The sequence below is a fragment of the Myotis myotis genome, unplaced genomic scaffold (assembly GCF_014108235.1).
Source record: "Myotis myotis isolate mMyoMyo1 unplaced genomic scaffold, mMyoMyo1.p scaffold_m19_p_5, whole genome shotgun sequence".
Lineage (NCBI taxonomy): Eukaryota > Metazoa > Chordata > Mammalia > Chiroptera > Vespertilionidae > Myotis > Myotis myotis.
This window is the reverse complement of record NW_023416357.1, coordinates 6,652,858-6,678,873: the sequence shown is the minus strand read 5'-3', so window position 1 is coordinate 6,678,873 and position 26,016 is coordinate 6,652,858. Positions and strand designations below refer to the sequence as shown.

The 26,016-nt window shown below is 53.7% G+C and overlaps 1 protein-coding gene across 1 annotated transcript; it reads left to right on the top strand.

The window, feature by feature from the left end:
- The first annotated feature begins 553 nt into the window (after positions 1–553).
- On the top strand, positions 554–26,016 carry GDNF (glial cell derived neurotrophic factor). Its single transcript, XM_036310904.1, has 3 exons — positions 554–802; positions 5,133–5,306; positions 22,891–26,016. Exons 2-3 carry the CDS (start codon positions 5,156–5,158, stop codon positions 23,373–23,375), a joined length of 636 nt encoding a protein of 211 aa, XP_036166797.1. The 5' UTR covers positions 554–802; positions 5,133–5,155; the 3' UTR covers positions 23,376–26,016.

The window sequence follows — 26,016 nt, the reverse complement described above, 5'->3', positions numbered from 1 at the left end:
GGATCCACCCGGGAGGAGGCGGCGCGAGCCCGGCAGCGTCTCCAGGCGCTGAGCGCTCGCCCTGCACCCCGGGAGGGGCGCCTCGAATCGCCCACTCGCACCCGGAGCCCCGGCCGCGGGAGCTTGGGCGCCTCCTCGCTGCTCTCCTTTTACCTCTTCCACCGCCGCCTCCCGACCCTCCCCTCCAGGGGCCCCGCGCCTCCCCTCCCCCACCCGGCCCCCGGCCCCCGGGCCCGGGCTTTCCAGGACCAGCCTGCGCTCTTGGCGCCCTCATGTCTTCAACCGACTCCCTGCGCTGGTTGACGTGGTGTCTCGTTCGGATTTCCAGGCCAGACCTCAGCTGCGGCGGCTGCATCAGCCCGGCCCACCCTGTGCACCCCGGCGCGGCGCCCCGAGAAGGCGCAGAGCGCGGCCACCGCCGCTGAGCCGCCCGCCGCGCCCAGGGCCCGCGCAGCCCCAGCCCGGAGCGCCGCGCTCGCAGCGGTGTCACCCCCCGACCCAAGGCAGCGGCGGCTGCTCGGACTCGGCCTCTGGGGGTGCGGGGGGCCGGCGGGGGAGCTGTCGGCATCCTTCGCCCTTCTCGCAGCGGCGGCGGCAGCGGGAACCTTGGCCGCCGCCTCCCGCGCGCCCTCCCGCGCGCCCTCGCAGCCGGGAGCGGCCCCAGGATTGGGAACTCGTCGCGCCCCTGACCTGTGGGGCGGGGCTCCGCGCTCCTGCCCGCGGCCCGGATGGGTGTACTGGCTGGGACTTGGGGCTCCTGGAGTTAATGTCCAACCGGGGGTCTGCGGAGACCGGATCCGAGGTAAGTGGAGGCGCGGGCCCGGGTGGAGGGGGCGGGTGGTGCCCGAGTCCCGGCGGGCACAGCAGGCAGCGGGGCGCCGGAGGCAGGGGGCGCGGCTGGACCCCAGGGCAGGCGGCGGGATGGGAAAGAGGAAAGACTAGAGGGAACCGAGGCGCAGGGCGACGAGGAGGGAGAGAAGTTGAACGCGAGAGAGGCCGGCCTTGCGGAGGGGCAAGTTGCCCTCCCACGTGAGCAAAGATCTTGTGCCCCCGGGGCCTGTGGACCCCGGAATGTTCGAGAGGGGCAGTTTCCCTCCCCGACTCGGCGGGGCGCTCTTCTGTCAAGTGCGCGGTTGGGGGTCATCTTTGGACCCCCTGCGATCAGAGAATGTCCTCCCGGGACGTGCGTCTGCAGAGATATTGCTGGGAGTGAAACTTACTGATGATCTTGTTGGGTCTGAAGGTGCTGAGGACCTGAAACAGGGAGTTACCCGCCTGCGGGCGGGCTTTCATTCCTCGCCCTTTTCGGAACCGGCGGCTTGAACAATGCTAATGCCTGCAACCCCAACTAACCACCCCGTCGAGGTTAGGAGAGGGTCTCCCTGGCCGGGACAGGACTCGGGCCTCCACCTCAAACACACACTTGAACCTCCCCCAGGCCTCCGCCGGGCCATCCAAGTGTTATTTTAATGGCCTTTTGCCCCGTGCTCTTTGCCACTTTGCCCACGGCACGCCCTCCACTACCTTGCATCCCCTCGGGGCAGATTTCCTCTCGGTTTGATTTCCAGCCCCATCCCTGCAGGGAATGTCCTTTCTCTGGACCACCCCCACCCCCACCCCCACCCCCAGCCTTTTGGCGCCCCCCTCGTTTGGGCTGTGGAAAACCCGCCCGCAGAGCCGACGCGCGCGCCCCGGGGGGGCGGGGGCTGCCCTACCCCATGCTCCCTACTTTCTGCTTATTGGCGGGACTAGCACAGTCTTCCGGCTTCGCCGCAGATATGTCAGCGCGCGCTCGGCTCCTCAGAGTTTGAATCTATGCTCAAAGCATCCCAAGGGTGCGGCGCCGCTTCCAAACTCACGCACAAACATCTTCCCGCAAAACCCTCCAAGCGAGAGCCACTGCGCGCCCGCTCGGCCCGGGCAGGTCTCGCTCCCGCGGTTTCGCAACGCCTTCGCTTTGTCGGGGAGGGAGGGACGGAGTCGCCTCTGCAACAAGTGTTAGGTGTCCGGGAAGCCCGCAGCGTCCTCACCCCCAACTCGCGCAAGGGGTTCAGGTGACCCCGAACCTGAAACCCGGCCTCGGGCCCTTTAACAGAAAGACCCTCTCCAGACTGGCTCCAGAAAGCGCCCCTCATTCTTTCCCTTCCCCCAGTCTTGGGCCCCAACGCAGGGAGAATAAGTCCTCTGACCGCCTGGGATGGACACGAGGCACAGTGCAGTAAAGCAATCAATCCATTTCGGCAACTTCTGTCCTCGCCCCAAAGGAAAGCCTCGCGCCGCCTCCCTTTTCTCTCCCTGAGATCTGGATCTTGAAGGCAAAGCCCAAAGACGCCTCTCCGCCTGCCAGGCGCAAGAAGGCGCGGAGGCTTTGGCGGCGAAGCTGTCCCCGGACTCCGGGAATCTGGGGGGGAGGTTTCTAAATGTAGGTTGCGGGGAAACCAGCCCCTGTGCGGTGAACCGAGAAAAACTAGGGAGGGAGGCTGGAGAGGTGGGAGCCCGGAAAGCGGGGATGCTGGTGAGGACATCCCCAAGTTCCGGGAGCCGTAGGGATTTGGGGCGGATGGTAGGGGGAGCCTACCGGTGTTTTTTATTGAAAATGACAGCGCAGCCTCCCGCCTGCGTGGGCGCCGGGCCTCCGGCGGTTTCTGGTGCCCCCTGGTGTCGGGAACTCAGAAGCGCCCCGGGCGAGCGCTGCTTCTGCGGCCACTGCAGCTCCCGGGGCGGAAAGGACCACCAGGGGCCGGCGCCCGCTGCGCCCCTTGTGCCCTGCGGGGACCGGCCTGAGGGGTACAAGACGGGGTGCGGAGGCACCCGGCGAGGCCGACTCGGGAGGAGAGCTTGGTGACCGCACGTGGCAGCTGGTTAAGCAAGTCGCGCGCGTAGGAAAGGCGGCAGAAACGCGTCGGGCAGATGTGCTTTGAGAAAGTGATCGGGACAAACCGGGAAGCCGCGGGCGGGCGAGCGGGCGGGCGGGGCGGGGGGCAGAAGGGCGCAGAGAATGCCTCCTTGTCGGCCGCGGTGTGTGCCCGGATCCCAGACCCCCACCCGCTCCGGGAACTAAAGAGCCGCTCTGGCCGGAGCCGGGCCCCGCGGCGCTCGGAGGGGAGAATTCGCCCTCCCCGGTCCGGCTGGTGCGAGAGCTCTTTCGGGGCCTGCGCCGCGCCAGCCGAGGGCGGGAACGGGAGCCGGCAGCCTCCTCTGGCGAGGCGGGAGTTGTCTCCCGGTTCCTCTCCTGCCAGCTTCGCCACACTTCTACTGGCGGATCTCCACCCACGTCCCATTTAAAAAGCCCTCCGTCGGCCAAGCCGGAGGAAAGGAAAGCCCCTCTTCATGCGGAAGGGAGCTCCGGTGCCTCTGTCGCTTCCTGCTGGCGAGCGTCGCGAGGTGGGATGGCGCTTTAACCCCGCGCCTGCCCGCTCCTCGGGGCCGCCAGCCATTTCGCACGCACCGGGGAGCTGGCCCCGGGAGAGGGGGCCGCAGGCCTCGCGCCCCCAGCCCCCCCTGCCAACGCGCGTCGCTGCGCCCCCGGTGCCCGGCCTGGGTGCGGTGCCGCCGGGGCGGGGGCGCCTGTGCTTTTTCTCCGGGTTATGAACCAACCGGCGTGGCGCCCGGAGCTGCAGGTTGTCCGAGTGCCTGGTCCCTACCGACTCCCGGTCCCTACCGACAGCTGCGTGGCGGCTCAACAGACGCCCGCGGGAGGGGAAGTGCGTTAGTCTCCGGAACCCCGGCGGGAGCGCTGGGTGGGTGGGAGGAAGAAGGGGCGGCTGCCGGGAGGAGGCGGCGAGCCTGGGGATTCAGAGAGAGGACAGGCGCGCGGGTTTTTGCATCACCTGGAAACTGCCTGACTCTCCCCTGGAAAAAGTTCGGAGGTTTCCCCAGAATCCGTTTTATTTGGAGGAGAGGGGATCTTCGACTTGAGAATTCCCTTAGAAACTGGAACACCGGCTTTGGGAAGGCGCTGGGTAACACCGCACCCCGAGGTGCCGGCGTTCCCTCCCCACCTCCTGATTGGGTGGAGTTTGGCCCAGAGTTGACCAAGCCTTTTCCTGGCCCTGTCTGGTGTTGCGTGGCCCTGCTCTCCAGGGGTGTGAGGACTGTGAAGCCTAAAGGAGCCCCCTCCCAGAGCTGAGCTGAGCCCCCAACTCGTGGGCGCTGGTGGCCTAGGCCTTCCGAGGCCGGTGCATTCCTCCCCCCACCCCCACCCCCCTCGCCCCAGAGGCCAGGACTTGGGTACAATCGTCCAGGAGTGGCTGTGATGGGGCGCGGGGAGCTGACACTCAATTGGGAAGGGAAGGGATTGTAGACTCGAAATCGCGCAAAACTGCACAATTGAAAGTGTCCGGGTATATACATATACCACGAAGGATTAACATTTTCAAGACCAACGCCTCCCTCCCTGTGCAAGCTGCAGCATGGGCTGCGCGCTTTGTGCTCCCCTGGGCTTTCATGTACGCTGGTGGTTGTGCATACCTTTAAGAGGGGGAACTAGTATTTTAAACCAGTGGATGCTGCGGGGAGTTACGTAACTTAACACAGACAGTCCCACCCCGGCCCACAGCCTCCAAGTCTCTACTAACTCCTGGTTCCCACCACCAAACAGGTGCGATGAAGTGTGGGCGGCCGGTGGGGTCGGAGGTGCCCCCGAGCCTGCCGCCGCTCAGCTGGGCGCGGGACCGGACCCGGGGCCCAGGGGCGCTGGATTTTATTCTAAAATAAAAGATCTGGCCGCTTATTTGGGCTGAGAGCCTGTTTGCCCGCAGCTGTCTGGAGAGACGGGCTGGGGCGGCGCAAAACAGCGTGGGGCTTCCTGGTCGCCCCCAGAGGGTGGGGGGCGGGCGCGCCAGAAACAGGGACTGATCGGGAGTCCTGGCACTCGCGAGGTGACGGGGTCCTGGCGTCGTCGTATCGGGACTGAGGGGGGGCGGGGGGCAGCGGCCCTGGGCCACAATCAGACCCCGGGACAGGGTGTCGGAAGAGAAAGGCGGTTGCGTGCGCTCCCCGAGAGAGTCGCTCGGGTCGCCCCTGGGACGGGGCGCGAGTGGAGATGCCCAGAGAGCCCCGGAGGGGCGGGGCCGCGGTGGAGGGGCGCCCGGGCCTAACCGCGCTCTCGGTTCTCTCGCCCGCGGGCGCAGGTGCCGCCGGCCGGGACTCCAGGATGAAGCTATGGGATGTCGTGGCTGTCTGCCTGGCGCTGCTCCACACCGCGTCCGCCTTCCCGCTGCCCGCCGGTAAGAGGCCTCCCGAGGCGCCCGCCGAAGACCGCTCCCCCGGCCGCCGCCGCGCGCCCTTCGCGCTGAGCAGTGACTGTAAGAACCGTTCCTCCCCGCGGGGGCCCACCGGCGGACCCCCACGCACCCCACCCCCCGCCCGCACGCACCCCAGGCCAGCCCGGTGGCAGCATTACCTCCCGACTCGCGCAGGCGCTTCAGGCTGCTGCCCACAGGCCTAGTCTGTAGATGACACGTGCTGCTGGTTTGCCCAGGACAGAGGGTGTCACATTTTATGCTGTGCATTTAGCATTCCGATGAACAGCATCTTCTAGACCACCGCCAACCACCGAAAACGCAGTCCTCCCCTCTCTCTCTCTCTCTCTCTCTCTCTCTCTCTCTCACACACACACACACACACACACACACACACACGTGTTCTGTTTTGTTTTTCCTTTCTTCCAAAGCCCTGGCCTGAAAGCAATTGCGTCTCCATCCTAAACCGCCCTGGTCAGGGCAGAGGCTGAGGTTTCACAAGCCAAACCCGCACCAGAGGAAACAGGAGGGAAGGGATTCCCAGAGCCAGATCTGGGCAGGGTCAGACCTGCTGGGGAAAGGGCCTGTTCCGGAAGGACAGGGTAACGTGCTGGCTGGGACAGCGGGAGCGCGGGAGCTCACCCCACACATGACAACCTTAACTCCTAAGACAAGAAACCAGGTTATGCAAATTAGAAGGCACACCTGCGATGGCGCCTCTCAGGGATGTTTCAGAGGGCACTTTATTAGGGCGTCAGCCGTGGTTTAATTTACCCTCCACTCTTCAGAAGTGTATCTGCTGCCCAAAGCCAGGCGTGCTACATTACAGCAGAGGTCATGGGGGTGGGGGTATGTAGATAACAAGGCATAACATTTGACACAATCCCCAAATAAAGCAATAGAGAGCTCTAGCCAGGAAGTCACCCTGGCTACTCCCCCTCCCGTGAGCCCCCAGCTAGTTTGCACTTGGAATATTCTGTGGTCACAGGCACAGAAGTGGCTCCACAAGTCAGCTGTGTGGTAAGAGCCCCCCAAACCCTGCAGCCTTGGGCTAAGAACAGCCTAGGAAATGTGATGTCTTTATTTTATGCTTCTTTACAACAATAAAAGCATATTCTGCCAGACGTCCCCAACAAGCTCATTTTTCAAGGCAAATTAAGACTTCAAGAGTGACTTAGGTTAGAAAGAGGACATGCTTGATTCCTTGAAATTAAAGTAGCTGCTCCGAGAGTTTCCGTCACTTGGTTGTGCTGTAGAAACCTATCCTTAAAGGCTTTGGTCTCAAGCGCGAATTTCCGTCTTAGCCTCTATAAATGATTCTGCAATGGAGCCTTAAATGTAAAATGCCCCTCAGTACCAGTGTCTTTCCAGTAGTGCCCATGCGAGCTACGCGGCTTTTCATTCATTCGCATCGCTTCGGCCAGAGGACCAGAGACACAGTGGTAGATGATTGTTCTCTAACCGGGACGTGCAGGCGGGAACCGTGGCTGCCAGGTGATGAAGCCCATTGACTCCTGGAGCCCTCAGTGGCATATCCGTGTCCTGACTACCTGGGCTTAGTTAGTGCTGGCGCCTGGTTCTGGCTCTGCTTCCGACGGACTCTGTGACTTAGGACACGTTACTTACTTGCTTGAGAACTCAATGAACGATTTAAAACTGTACAGTAAAGGGAGGCCTTCCACCCCCAAATGCCAGTGGTTATGAGTTTTGCCCCCTGGCCCTCATGCCCCTGCCCTGGCCTCCTTTGGGAAAATTCTCATAAAAGACCCCTGCTCATTGGCATCACCGGGGGAACTTGAATGACTGTTGACACTGCACCTCACCTGAGAGGTTCTGACTTAATGGGTTTGGGGCGTGGCCTGGGCATCTGGGGATTTAGATCTTCCCCAGGTGAGTCTGATGTGCAGTCAGGGTTAGGATCACTATGACCTGCTAATGCCCTGAGAAAATCTGTGCCTCCAAGATACCACGGGTCACAAAGCCAGGTAGCATTGTTCCTGCTGACGGGGGAGGAGGGGCGCCTGCTGTGGGGGCAGGGAGATGCCTTCCCTTTTCCAAAACGGATGTTGAGTCACGGTGGACAGGATTCTGACTACTCCACTTACATCCGAACCAGCAGAGCCCACCCAGGGCTGCTGTCTCTGTGGGAAGACCCAGTAGGCCCTAGAGGAAACTTGCAGAGAAACTGGGCCGCCTTCTAAGCCAAACTGACTTCCTTCCAGGTATGTTCAATCCGGTAGCCAGCTGTCAGCGCAGGGAAAGCGGGGCCCTGACAGTGTGCAGGCTCTGCGCACTCGACCGTGTCAGCGCGCCCCTGTCACGGCGCTGACATTTATATCCTGCGCTGTACACCGTGCCACTGGTTAAGGCTTATGCAGAAAAGCATTAAGTCCCTTGTTGCATTTGAAAATATAACGTGCCATAAACCCTGGCCCCTCTTCCTTTCGAATGCGGTTACTTAGTGACGGAGGAAAGGCTCTTTGACGCCGCCGCACTCATTCTGTGCTGCTCAGAGGGGACTGGGCTGCGCCCCGTCCATGTACTCACCCCGGGGTTGCCTGTGTCCTGCTGGTCCCAGTGTCAGTGAAGCAGTCAGGATCCTATTCCGAGGATGAACTACCCAAGTAGAAATGATAAGTGGCTCCCTTGCTTCCCTAGAGGTTGGCTACAAAGTAAATGGGCTGTGGCCACCCCCTGTAGCAACTGGAACTTACCGAAACTCAAGGATTTGTGATTTTCCTTATGGGGCATCCAAGACTCTTCCTTTAGCTATCTTTGTTCTTTTATTTTGGTTTTTGCCACTATCTTCTCCAAAGGTGACTAAGGCAGGCATGAGGAATCTAGAAGGCGGCATAGAACTTTAGAGCTACAAGGAAGCCCAAAAAGGCAGATTGTCCAAGAGTTCCAGGATGGCAGGAGGCAGGTCTGCTGAAGCTGGGGGCAGAGTGTCCCCAAACCACGGACATGCACAGAGAGCGTTTGGTTTTTGCTATTTGGGGGAAACCCTTTATGTGAGAGGAAGGACTTCAACTATCGACTAAAACCATCTTGCACAGCTTGCGTGAATTTAGTAGTTAATCACAGTCACATAGCAGGTCTCCGCTGCGGGCGAGACCTAAAGGTGTTTCACAGAAAAGGCATAAAGTGTATGTGGTTTTAAAAAGCTGTGATCTAATAGCATGATGTGTTTAACAAAGAGTTCGTGTGTGGCTGAATGTGCCAGGCACTGTCCTCGGTGCTGGGGGACCCTTGGTACCCATAAAAGACAGAGCCCCTGCCCTCATGGAACATACTATCCAGCATGTAGGACGTGCGGTCCGATTGGGGAGCATTGTAAACTGAGAGTAAATGGGAAAAACCCTGGACTGGTAAAGTGGGCTTTTTTTGTGGGCCTGGAAGCCACTCGAGGAAACATTGAGCATTGTTACACTGTCATTACAGGCCATCCACAGTTTGTTGTAATATAGTGGGATTATGCTCCCCCTGCTTGGTAGCAAGTCACAAAATTGCCTATAGGAACCATCTTCTAAATCAAGCTAGCAAGTAAACCACGATACAACTGAAATATAATTCACAATATTATTAGGCCAGAGTCTCTGCCTTCATCTGTAGGAGGGCAGAGCAAGAAATCAGAGCATTTCAACAGCACAAGCTCCAGTCTCCCCATTCAGTTCAGACTGTGGCTTGGATCCCAGCCTTGCCACTTACCCAGCTGTTACTTCACATCTCTTAAACCTCAGCTTCCTCATCGGTACAATAGGGGTAATATTAAGCCTGCCTCCTGGGGTGGCTGTGAAGGTTAAATGAGGTAATGCTGCGTAAAGCCCCAGAGATGAGGATTGTAGTTGCTGTCGGTCACCCTCCTGTTTCCAATGGCCCATCGCTGTGCCCTCAAGGAGCGCCTTTCCTCCCACCGGCCTCAGCCAAGACGCCACTCCAAACGGCGGAATTTCAAGCAGCGCAGCATAATTCGCAGAGTGAAAGCAGTGCAGGCCTTGGGGGGAGGCTATTTTGGGCCCCACCGTCATGGGGTTGGTCAGCACGTAGGCAGGTCAGCCTTGCCTGGGAGTCTGCCCCTGGGTCAGCTCCCCCCCACCCCCGGCTCTTCCCAGGTTTCCCTTCCCCCATCTTCTAAGCTCACATAGTTCCTATGGGATTTTTCCCATCAGATCCCCATAGTCATGTTGGGGAGACCCTCCTCCCCTACGGGGAGAAAGGAGCCAGGGCAAGCTAAGAGCTTTCTATGCAAGAGATCATGGGGCTGTGAGTTGGAAGCCACCTGTATTAAGAGTGTGTTTCTGTTCTGAATGATCCCAGCTGGATATTTAATTTAAGATGTTTCATAAACCCAGCAAAACACTTTAGTGAACTTGAGTAAACGTTCCGCCTTTGGTTATCCAGCTAAGGATAACCAGCTGGTTAAATGGTAAGCTTTCAAATGGAATGTGATGGGACACAGAATAAATACACTATCCATCTATTGCTTCGTATAGCTCTGGGGACTATATGAATGAGCGATACTGTAATAAGGTGACGATCTAAGCTAGAGAGGGGCTCTTGAGATCAAGAAATTGCATGTCAGAATGAGAAAAAAAATTAATAAAAACAGGGGCTGGGGGAAGAAATTGCATGTCAGACTTTTAGGAGTCACTGATTTCTCACTTGAGATCTGAGTCCAACATCTCACTCTGGCCCCACGCTCAAGACCTATTTCAAACTGTGGCTGTTTAGAGAAATCTATTTCAGGCTTAATTTGAATTGGCCCATCTTAGGACCTTCGGCTGATCCAACAGCCAAAGAATTCTGCTCAAAGGTTCTACTTTTGCTGATATGAAAAATAAAAGCTATCTGGCATTATCCCCTTCCAACATCCCTTTCATCTTTGTTTATGTAGTACCAACCTTTATTCAGTTAAAACACTTGCTCTTTAATTAATCACTTGAGCTCCATCAAGAAGCAAGTATTAAGTATCTTTTGCACCAGGCCCTATGTGGTATCTAAAGGCAAAACTGAACTTAAATAGCTTATGATCTAGTTATAAACTATGGGTGGCCAGATGGGTGGGTGGGTGGGTGGGCAGGCGGTTGTCAGTCTGACAGATACCTTTGTCTGCCAGAGGTTTACATTAGCTGCGGTCACGGTAAGAATTCCTAGCAACGAGGTCACTGGAGTTTGGAGATCATAGCAGGAAAGGATTGAGGGAGAGGGAGGATTTGAGCTGCCCTTGAAAGACGGGTATTAGGAAGGGGAGGAAGAAGGAAAAGAGCACATTCCAGACCAAGGAGAAGCATGGGCAAATTTGTGGCCACCATATGGGCAGGGGGTAGGAGGTGGATACAGGAAGAGGCCAGACCCGTTGCCAAGGACTGGGAACAGGTGGCGGGAAGTGGTGTGAAATTTAGGATATCTCCGTAGGTGATACCCAGATTATGAGATGCTGTGAAATCCAGGAAAAGAGGTGCTTGCTCTGTTCTTTGGTGGCCGTGGGCGCCCCTGGAGCTCCTGGCGCAGGCAGGCGGCAGCGAGTGGGATGTGGCTGCAACGCATGTCACCCTGGGGAAGTTACACAGGTGGCCGGCTGCTCGAGAGTGGGGTCCAAAGCACAGGCACAGTCTTCACTGAAATATGGTGCCTTGTGTTCCGAAAGCTTCTAGGTATAGGCACAATTGAGCCCACCTATCCGTCCTCAAGTAAGGGACTCGTGCCTCTCAGTGGCCCACATGCTAACCTGCTTTTAACAAATAGGTTTTATGTCTTGTCCTAAAATTGAGATGTTTGAGCCCCAGCAGACGAGAGGAGATTAGTATCCCCATTTTGCAGATGAAGAAATGAGACCTAGGAAGTTGTTCAAGGTCACAAAATCAGGAATGGTGAAGCCAGAATTCAACCCTCCAACTTCTACCGCCAAAGCCGGTAATTTTGCCTTCACATAGACTGTGCTCCCATATCAGAAAACTAAGATAACACAAACACTGGTTTGTTAAAATTACATCCACTGCCCCGCCGGTGTGGCTCAGTGAGCATCGACCCATGCACCAAGAGGTCGCCGGTTTAATTCTCGGTCAGGGCACATGCCCGGGTTTCAGACTCGATTCCATTTCTCTCTCTTTCTCCCTCTTCCTTCTTCTCTCCCTAAAATCAATAAAAACATAATTTTTTTAAAATCTCTACCCTTTAAAAAAATACATTGACCACAGATTCCCAGGAAAATCAAGCAGGCAAGCTAATAAGTCTCTGTTAGGCTCTTTCCATGATTTTGTTTGGGCTGCAGTGGGCCTGGGCTCACATTATTAATGGCTGCACTTCACAGACCAGGTCAGCGTGTTTTAAGGAGAGAAACATGAATTTATCTGCGTTCTCCGGTAACACAGATGCCTTTGGCAGTGAGAGAAGGCTCCCTAACTGTTCTGGACATAGCAAGGTCTCCTCAAAATGCTTGCTAGGCTTACGCCTTTGGGAAGCTTCTGGAAGGTGCTTCTTCTCAGATCCCTCCTCCTCTGCCCAGGGAATGGGGAGTTCACATGGGAACATGCGCCAATGACTACCACAGGGGGAGCAGGAGTGGGTGTGCATGGGCAGTGAGGGTTGCCATGGAAAACAACTAGTGAGCTCAGTGGAGACAGAACCCACTTTTGTACTTTAATAACTGAAGTGGGGAGTCGTGGTTTTTAAGGTGTCAGCCTTTTTTTGCTTTGTGAACTTGCACCCAGGATGTTGTAAACTACTGATAGGTCGAAGATGACGTCTATAGCTTTTTATCATAAGTTCAGTTACTTGTACCCGATGTAATGTCCAGCCCGTTTGCGAACTGTATCTGGGCTTCACATATATTTTTGGAAACACCTTGACCCTGCAAATTTATCTTATTCAATTCCTAAAGAAATATTAAACTGCTCGGCCCAAATAAATTGAGTTTTTGGTCAGAAAAGGGCCAAGTTCATTTCCAAGTCAAATACACATGTTAACATACATCCATGAAAACCATCATACTTGTAGATCTTAATTATAGGATGAATAGAGGGATGTGTGTATGGCCAGACAGGCAGATAAAGCACCAAGCCTCGGCAGAATGAAGACAGCACCACCTGCTTCAATATTTCTTGGGTTATTCATCTGGGACCTTCCCTCATGAGTCCTCATGTGCCTTCACCAAGTCTCTTGTTAGCATTCTGCTTCATTTTTACTTTCTGAATCATTTGAGAATTAGTTCCAAGCAAACACTCAAGTAGCTCAGCGGGTACCTCCTAAGAATAGGGAGATTATCTTATGGAACCACAATCCAGTTACCGGTCTCGGGGAATTTAGCATCGATACGATACTGTTATCTAACAGTCCACAGTGAATTTCCCCACTTCTGCCAATCGTGTCTTTTGTAGTTGTTTTCTTAATCGGGGATCACATTTGATCACCGTGTCTCTTTATTCTCCTTTATTCTAGAATAGCCCCCAAGCCTTTTTTTCTCATGACACTGACATTTTTTAAAAGTCCAGCTGTCTTGCCTGCTGCCCTGCAGACTTTCCGTCCGTTTGGATTTGTGAAGGTTGCAGGTGATTAGAGTGAGTCAACCCCAGGATGCCGAGCTCCGGCCTCGGCTTGTCCCCAGGAGCCACGCGAGGCTGATTGTCCTTCCCTGCACCTTCAGTGTTACCCTGGGCCGTGCCTCCCAGTAGGAGTGAGGTGGGGGAGAAGCACAGCTCTCCCAGTGAGCAGGAGGGCGATTGAGAACGGGGGCCGGCTGCAGGGGTGCTCGCAGGCAGGCCAGTTCTGGGAGAGACAGCACGTGTGCAAGTTTGAGGATCTGGACACTGACTCTCTTAAAACGACCGACGGGCACTCGGGAAAATGTTCCTGTGTCCCCAGAGGGGGGCCAGCCTCAGTCCCAAGGCACAGATCTGAGCCAGAGGGCGCACAATTATCCTTCATGGACCGAGCAATCAGCTGATGCCTGTAAGGTTCATGTTCGGGCATTTCTAGAAACGCAGACGACACGGCACAGACTCCCAAGACAGGCCGGCTCCTCTGCCCACAGAACACGGACCACCGTGCCGGGGCCCAGGCCTCTCCCGGGAGCAGCGGGACCAGTGTCTCATCCCCTTCGGGGAAATCGTGCCTCGTCTGCAGCCGGTGGAGCGGATCTTCTCGCCGTTGCCTCTGTGTAGGCATCACTGAGGAATAAGCACAGACATGACGGCCACGTGCACTTACCTGACACCGTGTGCCCCGTGCTTTCAGGCACTGAGCTGAAACCTTTTCTTCCATTCGGGGAAAGGGGTGGCTGTCCCCGTTTTAAGGGGCGACTGGGACTCTGTGTGGTTAAGCAGCTGAGCCCGACTCCGGACCCAGGGCAGCACTGGCTCTTGCAACCAGGTCACAATCGCGTCCCGCCAGCCCAGGACACGGCAACACAGCGTCACTGCGTCACCGCGATGGAACTCTGGCTACGACAGAAAGTCAGCAAGGAGAAAAGCCAGGCGCTGAGGTTTTGTGAAGGGGGACGTTTCTGAATGAAACTTAGACCTGATTGTATGATGGGTCAAGAGATTCATTCCAATAAATGAGTTCACTCGGGGGAGGGGAGGAAGTCCTTCCCCACACCTGACCACAGGGTCTATCTAACAACAGGCTCAGATGATGGAGAACACTTTTCTCTCCCGGCCTTGCTTTTTCTTTCTTCTTCATCCCTCCTCTTCTTGCCCAGGTCCCCCAGGCCTCTTCCCCACAGCTCAGCTGGCCCTGGGCAGGGCTGGGGGTCCCCGGGAATCCTGGGCCTCTCGGCCACAGGCAGGCTCGGGTGCCATTGCTTCTGGGTTCCATTGGGGTTTCCCACTGGTGCCTCTGGTGACCCCACAGGGGTTATTTTCCCCAGCGGCTTGCTGTGCACTTCCTCTCATCGGGTCACTTTCTCGCCCTTCCCCAAGAAGGTTATTCCAAGGGCAGCAGCCGAGCCGTGGTGCGCACTCGTTAGCACGCGGCGTTCATTGCTGACTGCGAGTGCTTTTTGCTCACACCAGGTGTGCGTGGATTAGCTAACAAATGGACACCCTGTTGGCTGTTTTCCTGATTTAAAAGCAGGAGAAAGGACGTCTTCCCCCCAGGGGAGCCAGGCTCTATTACTGTAAAATTATTAGCATCTCTAAAATCAAAGTATGGACACAGGTGGAAATCAGGGCAGGGTAATTAGAATCTGAGGAACAAAACGGATATAGTCTGTCTGCCTGAGTGAGGGTTGGTTTTGTGTGTTTGTTTTTTGTGGGGGGCGGGGGTTGTTTTTTTGGCTGTTGGTATTCATGCAGCAATTTCCATTATAATTCGGACAAGTTTTCTTAGTTAAGTGGTAGGATTAAAAAAATTCAAGATACAGTCTAACAAATAAGTGTGTGCACTATTGGTCCAAGGAGGTGGAGATGGGAAAGAAAATGACGTTTTGGTGGGCAAAGTGGCTGTTAAAAGTGTACCCCGGGCCCCGATTTCTATTTCTGAAACGGTTTGCAATCTAGTGGATCTTTTTCTTCTGCCTTGAGAGGATCCAGAAATGCAGTTTTAAAACAACAAAACACAGGTGTTTTTACAACGCAAATACTTTTCAAATAAACCCGTGTCATTATGCCTTATTGTCAACAAACCATGGGTTGTGGAGGGCTGCACTGGTAGCTCTGGCAGTGGCCACGGTGGCTTCGTAGACTGCTCTGGGGGTGACTGTTCTTAGCAAGTAGGTGCTGGGGGGACCCTCGTGAAGTTAACCCAAGAGGATGGTGCTCCATCCAAAACAGGAGCGCGCGGACGCTCGTTACATAACGTGAGACACACCGCACTACCGGGCTTAGTGACTGATGGACTATTTTTTTTAATTAGTTCAAATAAATGGCCAAATGAACACTTTTAAATATAACAGATGACAGAACTTGGTGGGATTTTTCAGGAAACTGGAACATTCTCAGGGACTAACATGACACATTTCAGATGAAGGTCAGATGAGGACTAGGGTCGGCCATGTCCAGGACAAGCTGTGGGGCTCTCGCGATCCATTCGGTGGCTCTGGCCTCGGGGACAGGAGCTGAGTCTGACCCACACATGCTTCAGGTAGCAAAATCAGAGATGAATACGGGAGGAGATGTTAAGAAAGTGGCAAGTTTCCTGTTTGGCTTTTGGATGCTGGAGACTGAAGGATGGTGGGATAGGCTGTCCTCTCGGGGGTCAGATGGAGACTGAGATGGAGGGATGTCTCCCACTAGAATCTGGGGGTTTTGAGGCTCAAATACAGGACCCGTTCTACATATTTCCTCACCTCGCCTGAACAGGGCACAGGAAGAGGGCTTTGTGTGTTGACAGGCGCTTGGTGGTGATTATTTCAAATGTAACTGTAGAGCCCAGAGGTAAACTGAAAAGGCTGAGAATTAGAACCTGTAATACTTCCTGTGCGGTTTCCCGGCCCCTCCATAGTGGAATGCTGGGGACATCCCCGAGGTGGCCCCTCCCTGACAGAGGTGACCAAAAACCAGGGCTGGGCAGCACTGTCCACCAAGACTCTGTCCACATCCTTGGCTTTTAGACCTGGGAGGGGCCCAGAGGGTCTGGTTGACCTCACCGGGCTTGAGTGACTAGTCCAAGGTCATGAGGCTGGGCAGGGCTGACCCAGACTGGCATCCCGGGCTCCGTCCTCTCCGGCTCTGCCGCAAGAGCCCGCACTTGGTGCCAGGGTGCGTTTGAGGAGCTTCCGGAGACGGGGCCGCTGTGTCTGAATCGGCCGCTGCCCTTGGCTGCCGGCTTTCCGGTTTCACCTGGGCCGCCGCCAGCTCTGCCTGCGACCGAGGCGCAGGAGCCAGGACCTGGGAGAGAGGCCCCTGAGGCCACGCTCTCCCTCCGTGGGGACAGGGTGCTGAGCTCCGCGGGCGAGGCAGCCTAATATTAGAATTCATACTGAATCTTCAGCAGAAGGTGCATTTCTCACTTCCTGCTCCGAATGTGGTGGCTGACCATGCGCAGGTGGCGTCAACTGCTTGGCTTTTGGATGCTGGAGACCGAAGGATGGTGGCATAGATGCCCTCTCCGTTCGAAAGCTTCGGGGTAGTCAGAGCTTTACCTAGGAACAAACAGGCGTCATGCAGAACTGCAACGAGTTTGAGCTTTGAAACCAAATCAACTGGGTCCACATTTACGAGGCCTGTGGCCCTGGGCAAATGCTGATCTTCGCTGAGCCACACTTTCCCGGTCTGTAAAGTGGAGAGAATATTCAGCCCCTACTTAGCCTTGCAGAGGTGTGGCTGGGTTTAATGTTAGCTCTGTGTGAAAGTCGGCATCCATCCACCTTTATATTGTAAGGTGTTTTTTTAAGTGCATCAAGGAAGCTGTTTTTTAAAATATAGAATGAAATGTTGTCATGTGAGGAATTATAAAAGACCCCACTAGGTAGTTCTGATAATATCTCAATAGTGAAAGAAGCTCATGTTTGTACCTGATGGAAAAAATAGCTAAAGAATGGCGTGAGCCCGGCTGGTGTGGCTCAATGGTTGAGCGCTGACCTATGGACCTGAAGGGCACAGGGCACATGCCCAGGTTACAGGCTCGATCCCCAGTGTGGGACATGCAGGAGGCAGCCAATCAATGACTCTTATCATTGATGTTTCTGTCTCTCTCTCTCCCTTCCTCTCTGAAATCAATAAAAAAGTATTTCTTTTTAAATGAATGACATTAGTTGGGAATTTTCTTGAGAGGTTATAGGAATTTTATACTGATCTTTTCATATAAGCATGCATGTGTTTATATATACATATGCGTATGATTGTCTGTATCTATATAACTACATATATAGTGTACATATATAGTGTATATATACATATATAGTGTATATGTGTATATGTATATGCACATGTATATGTATATGTAGAGAGAACTATTTTCCATATACTTGGTCTACAGAGCAACATGGACTTTACCTGGGTACAGGTAGGCAGAGCATGTTAGGTTAAATGTCCCCCACTTGGGGGTTCCCACTTGCCTCCTGTCTGCGGGCAGCCTCTAGGGGAGCCTCTCACATGAGCAGGGGCTGCCCAGCACCTCCACAGCCCCGCACAGCACACCCAGGGGCTGGCCCACCCAGCACCGGGCACTACCTGGCGTGTGGACATCCGGCGCTGGTTCCAGACCCTCTCACCTCCGTGGCCTCGTGTAGGCAGTAGCTCGGCCTGTGGTCCTCGGGGCGCTAGCCCTTGTCCGGGCACGACATGGATGCCGGGTGCTTTGCAAGTACAGAGGCCGGTCCTCCCTGGAGCAAGCCACACCGGGCCTGAGGCCCTGAGCCCCCGCGGCCCGAGCTGGCTCAGAAGATGGCTCCTGCTTCCTGGGACCCTCGGGGACCTTCCTGGGTCCCCCGAGTCCCTTCCACCTGGCCAGGGGTCATCCCCTCACACTGTAGACAGCTTTGCGCAGCCTCTCTCGTGGGCCCACGGCTTGAAGACAGGCTGAAGGCCGGCCTAGCCCCAGCCTGGCGGGGTGAGAGGGGGACAGCTCTGCGAACATGAAGTGACCCCTGTGATTGGAACCCAGCTCGCCTGTCCTGTTGTTAAGAGCCATCTGGCACTCAGGAGGCACTCTGTCCAGCCGAGGCCGGCCTCCGCAAGGCAGCGTTTGAGTTCTGTACTTTCAGCGTGGCTGCTGCAGCGCATACTCTGAGGCCTTACCGTTGTTCCTGCAAAAACTCAATTAACTTTAACTAATAGTCACTCTCCCAGCCCCTGGTTCCCGAGGGGACGTATTTTCCTCCATGATCAAGGGAGGCGGAGTGTGCTCTGAGCGGCTTGTTCTGGGAGTCGTGCCCCTGCACAAGGTCCTGTGTGTTTAAATAACTGTGTATACAAAGGGCACATCCACGTGGAAATATTTTAAACAGGACGATGCCAGGATATTAGGTTGCAAACTGAAAAATGACTTAAATGCATTTGGGTATTTTCATTTTTTTCAACAACTTGAGCTTTTATTTATTTTAAATATTTTTTATTGATTTCAGAGAGGAAGGGAGAAGGAGAGGGAGAGATAGAAACATCAATGATGAGAGAGGATCATTGATTGGCTGCCTCCTGCACGACCCTCACTGGGGATCGAGCCCAGAAACCCAGGCATGTGCCCTTGACCGGAATCAAACTTGGGACCCTTCAGTCCACAGGCTGACGCTCTATCCACTGAGCCAAACCAGCCAGGGCAAAAACTTGAGCTTTTAGATGGACTTGTTTTCCAACCAAGATCTCTCCCCTAAGTTGGTCTGGGAAGTGAGCAAGTGTTTTGTTGTTTTTTGTGGTTTTTTTTTTTTTTTTTTTTTTTTTTTTTTTTTTTTAAAGATTGTCCTCTTTTGTGGTTTGCAGGTATTTTACTATCAAAGTTAATACTAATGAGGGCCATTCGTGTAGCTGACAGTCTGCCAAGCCCTTTATAGCATAAAGAACAAAGATATGACATTAAGTCTTAATGTAGGGAACCAATCCAAACCCCAGGGCCTTTCCTCCCCTGGGCTGGGTGAATTCCTGGAACACCGAGGCAGCTTTGGGCTTCCGCACTCGCCTGCCCAGGCCAGGTTTAAGGCCTCAGCAGGATGTTCGAGGACAGGATCAGTGAGGTGCATGGCTCCTGGCACCCCCAGATACCTAGCACTGAGGCCGCTCTATGGATGAACTCAGTCAGCATCAAAGGGCCCGGAATTGGGAATTTAGTGGAAGGGACAGGATTATTTGCTCTGTGGTTTAGAAAATAGAATGTTGCCCTTTTCTGGTTTCCAAAATATATATCCTTATAAAACTTTCAGCATAAATATTTATTTTTTATTTTTTTGCTCTATTTTTCAATAAGAAGAAAGGGGAGGAGGAGAACTCTTCAGCTCAATTAGAGTCACCTATGGCCTGAACTTGGGACTTAAATAGTTCCACAATGACAAGTATGAGGGAGGTTTTCCCACAGAAAGGAGAAGTTTTTATTAACTACGCCCCTCGGTTGAACACATCGAACATTTCTCAACTGCTTCCCAGTGCCAGGAGGCCTTTGAATTCCGGGTACCCCTCACCCAAAAGCCTCGTGGTTGGTGCATTTTCCCTGCCACTTACACCGTCCCCAAAAGGCCAAGTGGCGCTTGAAATAGGGAAGAGGGCCCTGGCCCGGGCAGCTCAGTGGGTTGAGTGTTGTCCATGCACCTAGCGGTCACTGATTTGTCCCCAGGCAGGGCACATGCCCAGTTCTGGGCTTAATCTCCAGTTGCGGGGCATGCAGGAGGCGGCTGATTGATGTTTATCTCTCTCCCTCTCCCTTCCTCTCTCTCTAAAATCAATAAAAACATATTTTTTAAAAGATAAAAGGACTAAACAACCTCATAATGAAGTATAAGTATGTCCCAAACATTATGGAAGAATGCTTATACTAAAAATCTATCCCCTATTTATCTGAAGCTCACGTTTAACTAAGTGTTCTGTGCTTTGTCTGACGAGCAAAGCCGATGGAAAAAGGCACGCGGTCAAAATGTCTTAAAAAGGAGGGAGCATGTTTGTCGGGAACATGTTTTTCAGGAACTTTGAAAGTATCTGGTAATAAATAAGAACATTATAAATGCAGATTCAAATCATTATTATAACCCTAGTCACATAAAATTGTAATTTTCCTGTTATATAAAGTAATGAGTCTCTAAACCAGTGTAAGTTGAACTTTAGTAAATCCAATGTTTCTCTATTAGTTTATGTTAAAAATTTAGTAATGTTTCATCCTCATTTATAATTAATCTTCAGTTGATTCTGAACCGATTTTTAACTTCCTGTGTTCCCAGGTTTTTAAGTTAATGATCTATTCGGGAATTCAACAAAGAGTCTGTTTTGCAATTTGGAGACTTTTCTTGATTAATTGCCCCGAATACAGCAGTTTTGGAAGTTCAAGCACGGACGCCTGAAACTGAGCACACCTAATTTCCCCTTTTATAGCTTATTACTAAAAAAAAAAAAAAAAAAAAAAAAAAAAAAAAAAAGAGAGAGAGAGAGGTCCGCTTGGAGATGGTTATTCAGCTTGGCTCTCAGGTGGAAAATGACTGTGAGGCGGGCTGTTCGCGTTGGGGCCTTTCATTTCATGGCAGTGTGGTTCGCAGCAGGAGCCCGAGTGCCCTCTGGAAAGATGGGCTCTTTCTGTCCCCCGCTTCGTGTGAACGAGTTCACTCCCAAAGTATTGAGGGCCTCCAGGGACCAGATGCTGTTTCAGGCCTTGGGGCCCATTGGTGAGCCAGCAAGCAGAGGCCCCTGCCTGCTGGGGTTCGCATCTGTCAGAACAGACATGGGGTGAGTCGTCCCGGGTGATGGCGAGCAGTGGGGTTAGGAGGGCAGGAGGGTCTGGATCGGGGCTTGGGGGAGAGGGCGTTCTAAACAGGAGGTCAGGGTGGGACTTGGTGGGGGGCCATTTGAGAAAGGAGTTGAAGGGGATGTGGGAAGGGAGCCACAGGTGCTCTGAGAACAGTGTTCCAGGCAGAGAAAGCAGCCCGAGTCCCTGCTCGTGTCTGGTTTATGGTTCTCAACCCACACGATTTTCTCACCAGGAGACATTTGGCCCTGTCTGGAGGCACTTTAGTCTGACACTGAAGGTGGGGAGGGGGACATGCTACTGGCATCTAGTGGATAGAGACCAGAGATGCAGTTAAATATCCTACTATGCACCGAACAGCCCCCAACAGCCAAGAATGAATGATCTGGCCCAAAATGCCAGTAGTACTGAGGCTGAGAAACCCTGTGTTCAAGGAACAGTGAGGAGGCCAGGGATGCTGGAGGGAGGCTGGGAGGAGAAGGTGAGGTCGGAGGGAGCAAGGGCTGAGGGAGGGGGCAGGGGGGAGGCAGTGCTGGGTCAGGTAGGGCCTCAGGCCGTTGTGGACTTTGGCTTTTCCCCCAAGAGGAATGGGGAGCCATTGGAGGGTGTGGAGCAGAGCAGGGTGTGAGCAGCATGGACAGTTTTAAGGGTGCTGCTCTGGCTGCGGGTAGAAAATGGACGGGAGGAGGGTAAGGTTTGGATGAGGGAGTCATCCTGGCAGATGAGATGGGGCATAGGCCAGGGCGGAGTAGCTTCGGGACTTCTGGGCAGCAGAACTGTCCCGTGCCAAATTTTAGACATCGGGCACCGAGGTGCTCTGGGGATGTCACACGATCCCACTCTGTTCATTACTATAGTTCATATATTATATAATGTATATATATAGTCTATAGATGGATAGACAGACAGATGGATAGACAGATGGATAGCTAGATAAATGGCTGTGGTTAAGTCATGTCAGCTGGATTTTGTTTTACACAATAGGATACCCGATACCTGTCTTAACAATCAGTTCATGACAGAACCATTGGACGTAGGGTAGGCGCAGTGTAATCCTTCCCTGCTCTAACACAGTCTTGGAGAAAAACATTCGCTCTTACTAACAACTCCTTTGTGGTATATTTCGTTCAGGCACGTATAACCCTAAACAGACTAAATTGCCTGAAAATGAGATGAGGGGAGCACAAAAGGTCTGGTACCTAGTAAACGGGCTTTCGAATTACTCTCCTCTTTCAGAAATGCACTAAGTTGTTTAAATAGTTCATCCTCTCTCACTTGACCAGGGAAAGCAAATGCCGAAGCACAGCAGAAAACACCAAGAGAGAGCGAATTCCTGCTTCTACCCTAAGGTCTCAGACATTGTAGCAGGGCCCCTCATTCCTCCATGCGATGGACGTCCCTAAGGCGCACAGGCCTTGTCCTGTTTTAACCAAAGACAGTGGGAGTCACGTGACAGCCTGCAGCAGCGGCTGGACCCACCCGGGGGTCACCCGCCACCTGTGCACACACCGCCTCTCCTTCTCCTTACGGCCAACACAGTTCATTGTCATCTTGCAGAATTACCATATTTTTTTTATTTCATGCTGCTGCAAGAAAGTGGTCAATTAGCCTCTTAGTGAAAAGTAATCTGTTCTGCAATCTCTTAGTGTTTTTTTTTCAGGAAGTTTTAAAATAGACTTGCCTTCATGAGCTTTTCATGTGTTCCATCAGAAAGATTCTGGCCCCTCCACCGTGCAGAGGTGTTAAGTCGGGGAGATTTCAGGGAGGAGCACTGGGTAGAGGCCATGTTGGGAGACTTCCCATCCAAAAAATCCTTTGTTCAGGATTTCCACGGATCGCCTACATTAGAATCCCTCCAGGGCTTGGAAAAGCTACAGACTCCTTGGCCCCCTCCCACCCCCCCCCCTCCCCCCAAGGGTAGGAACCTGCCTTCGGTGAGCGTCTGGGCTCCTTCTCGGTGTGGGTGATCCACTGCTCTAGGCTGTTTCCAGTCAAGAAAGCCGGCTCTGAGGGCCGGCCTGCTCACAGCACCATGTTGAAAATGGACACGTTATCCCAATGAAAACCATGCCTCTAAGGATGTGTTTTCCACGAGGAAGTGTCATCCACGGCTCAGTCTCTCTCAACAGAACTGTTTCCTCCTGCGGACTGTTGGCGGGTGCCCGTCAGCTCTGTTCCGGGGGGAGCAGGGGTCACTTCGCTGGCTGGGCTGCTGGCATTGCTGTGCGTCCCGTCCTGGTGGAGTTTAGGTGGCACTTTGGCCTAGAAGACGGCTGGCAATGATCATTGTCGTTGTCTCACGTTTTCTCTTTTCTCTTTTCTCGTTGAACAGCCAATATGCCAGAGGATTATCCCGACCAGTTTGACGACGTCATGGATTTTATTCAGGCCACCATTAAAAGACTGAAAAGGTCCCCGGACAAACAAATGGCCGTGCTGCCTAGAAGGGAGCGTAATCGGCAGGCCGCCGCCGCCCACCCAGAGAACCCCAGAGGGAAGGGCCGGCGGGGCCCGAGGGGCAAAAACCGGGGTTGCGTCCTAACCTCCATCCACCTGAATGTCACGGACTTGGGTCTGGGCTACGAAACCAAGGAGGAACTGATCTTCCGGTACTGCAGCGGCTCCTGTGAGGCCGCCGAGACGATGTACGACAAAATATTAAAGAACTTGTCCAGAAGCAGGAGGCTGGTGAGTGACAAGGTAGGGCAGGCCTGCTGCAGGCCCATCGCCTTCGACGACGACCTGTCGTTTCTAGATGATAACCTGGTTTACCATATTCTAAGGAAGCATTCCGCGAAAAGGTGTGGATGTATCTGACTCCGGCTCCAGAGACCGCTGTGTATTGCATTCCTGCTGCGGTGCAAAGAAAGGGACCAAGGTTCCCAGGAAATGTTTGCCCGGAATGGAAGATGAGGACCAAGCTAGAGGAGGAGGAGGAGGAGGAGGAGAGCCATGTGGGAGCCTGGGGCAGAGAGATCCAGCTACACAGACCTGGACAGGAGAGAGGAAACAGCGTCTGGATTCTCCCGGACAACAGCCGATGCCACCAGAAGCCCAGGGCTGGTGTCCCTGGGGGAGGGGTTGCCATGGTTTCATCTGATGCAGCCCACCGGCACCAGCCCACCAGTCCACCAGTCACGGGCACAGTTGCGGATGCACTTGAAACTAAACCAGTGTGTCTCCTGTGGTTTGTTTTCACACATCTGGAGACACCGGGGAAACGGAATCCTGGTGTCATTCCTTGTCATTACGTTTTACTGCTGAAAGCAAGGAAGGTTTATTTTTCTGTCACTCAGTGGAGACATACCCCGGAAAGGAGGGGGGTGGGGGGGAGCAAAGACACAGAGACAGTAACCTTTGCATCTGAAAGTTGAGGCCTGAGGTTTACTACCACCAGCGTGTAGGGAACGGCTGGCTGGTGATTCATTTTGAACTTGGTGTGTGGGGTGGGAAGAAGTTGGCTAGGAACCAAAAAGGCTGTCCTCAGACTAAAAACCAACCTGAAGGTGTTTCCTTTAAGGCCTTGGAAACAGGAAACCGGTTGCGGTTCTCAGCAGCATTATTGCAGGAGAGCGAGCGGGGAGGCCCCGGCCTCCCAGGGGCAGGGAGACCCGGAGGCTGTCGGTTTACAGAGAGACGCGTTACATACACCCCAGCTCCGGCTGTGCATGGTCACCAGTGACCAGAGAAGCTACTCGATGCAATGCATCTGTTTCAGATACGGAAATAGAAGATATTTATTGAGATTTAAGTTATTGTTATTTATTACCGTTCACTAATGAGTTTCTCTTTCGTCCCTTATTTATTAAAGTTTCTTTTCAAAGGTGCCAAAGTATATGTGCTCGCAAAATGCAAAGAAGGGTGACAAAGAAAAGTTTAATTGGGAACAAAGGGTCCATGCTTTTCAAAGTATTAACACATTTGTCGCTAGGCAAAAATCACTTACTTTACCTTTTTAAGAAAAGCCCTCATTCACTTCCCCAGATTTCAGCATCTTCCCTGTTTTTCTCTCTTTTCTTTCCTTTTTTTTTTTTTTTTTTTTTTTTTACAGAAGAAATGTGTCCAAAGGAGCGTGTCTGGCAGGCTCCCGGAGAGGCGCGTGCAGAGACCCTTGGCACTTGGTTTTATGTCTTCGTTGCTCCAGCTCTGAGCAGAATGCCATGTGCTCCATGGATTTAAGCTCTTATTCCCCCCACATATACCTACCTATGACATGCGTAACCCTATATATGAAAGGTTAAGTCCCTTTCAGTGGGCAATTCTGGCTCCAACGTTGACCTAAAAGTAAAATCCTGCCAGGTCGCCAGGGTTCCACTCTGAACGGAAACTCTTCCTCCATCCTTCCTTCCCACTGTTCTGAGAGTGTGCAGGTGCCCAGCGCGGCCGAAGAGCACACTGCTGGCCTTCCAGAACGGGGGTCTGCGGGTCACCATCAAAGCCCCTTGGATGTCCTCTCAGGTGATAGTGGCTGTCCCTGTACACCGCCCCCTCCCGTGGAAGAAGGTGGCCCAGAAGGGTGGACGCGCTCCCCAAGTATGCCACCTTTCCGATGAACGCCATGGAGGGGAGACAGGCGGGATGGGAACAGCCACCTCTTAGTGTCCAGACCCCCCAGACCGTGCGTTTGCCTGGCAGCTGATGTCTGCGCAGTGCACTGGGCCCTACCCCAGAGCGTGGGACACATTTCATGGAAGGGATTTTTACCAAGGAGGTCACCTGTCACTACCTTGGCCATTAGCCCCCAAGTCTGACAGGTTTAGCAATTAAAAGACCCCACTGGCCTCCCTCAAATCATATTAATTTCACAAAGTAACCAGGAGGCAGCAGTTACCAGACATCCCTCCCCCTAACCCCAAACACCCAAGCTCGCCATCCTTCTGCCCCTCTCCATCCCTCTGCTTCCCTTGCAGGACTTGGAAATGGAGGGAAAGCACTTCCTCTCCCCAAATCCCCCCTGGGGCCAGAGCTGGGGGGGGGGGGACCCTGCGAGGAGTGGAGAGAGGGGAGCTGCTGACCCAACCAGCCCTCGGTCATTCAGGAAGCAGTTAGATGCCGCCCCACCCAGGGGCATCTGTCCCATTCAGAGTCCTGGCAGGCTTGGTGGCTGGTGTCCCAGGGGTCCACGCAGTCAGCCCCCTCTCCCCGTGGAGAGTCCCTGCCCAGAGGGGCTGTAGGACTCCGTGGGTGTCCTACCCACACACCGTAAGCATCTCCTACACACCATAGCCGGTTTTCACGGAAGTGAATCCTCCCCTAAATACACAAAAGGGTAAAGTCTGTGATTTTTCTCTGTCGTTGCGATCACCACCTGGTCCAGTAAGGAGGGCCCTTCTTTGGAAGTTCTGACTTCTCTGATCTGTCTCGGTCGTTTGTGTTATTCAACCAAAGTTCTCTACAAACTTTATTTTTGTACAATATCATTTTGTAACTTTTTACAAATAAAAACTCATTTCTATTG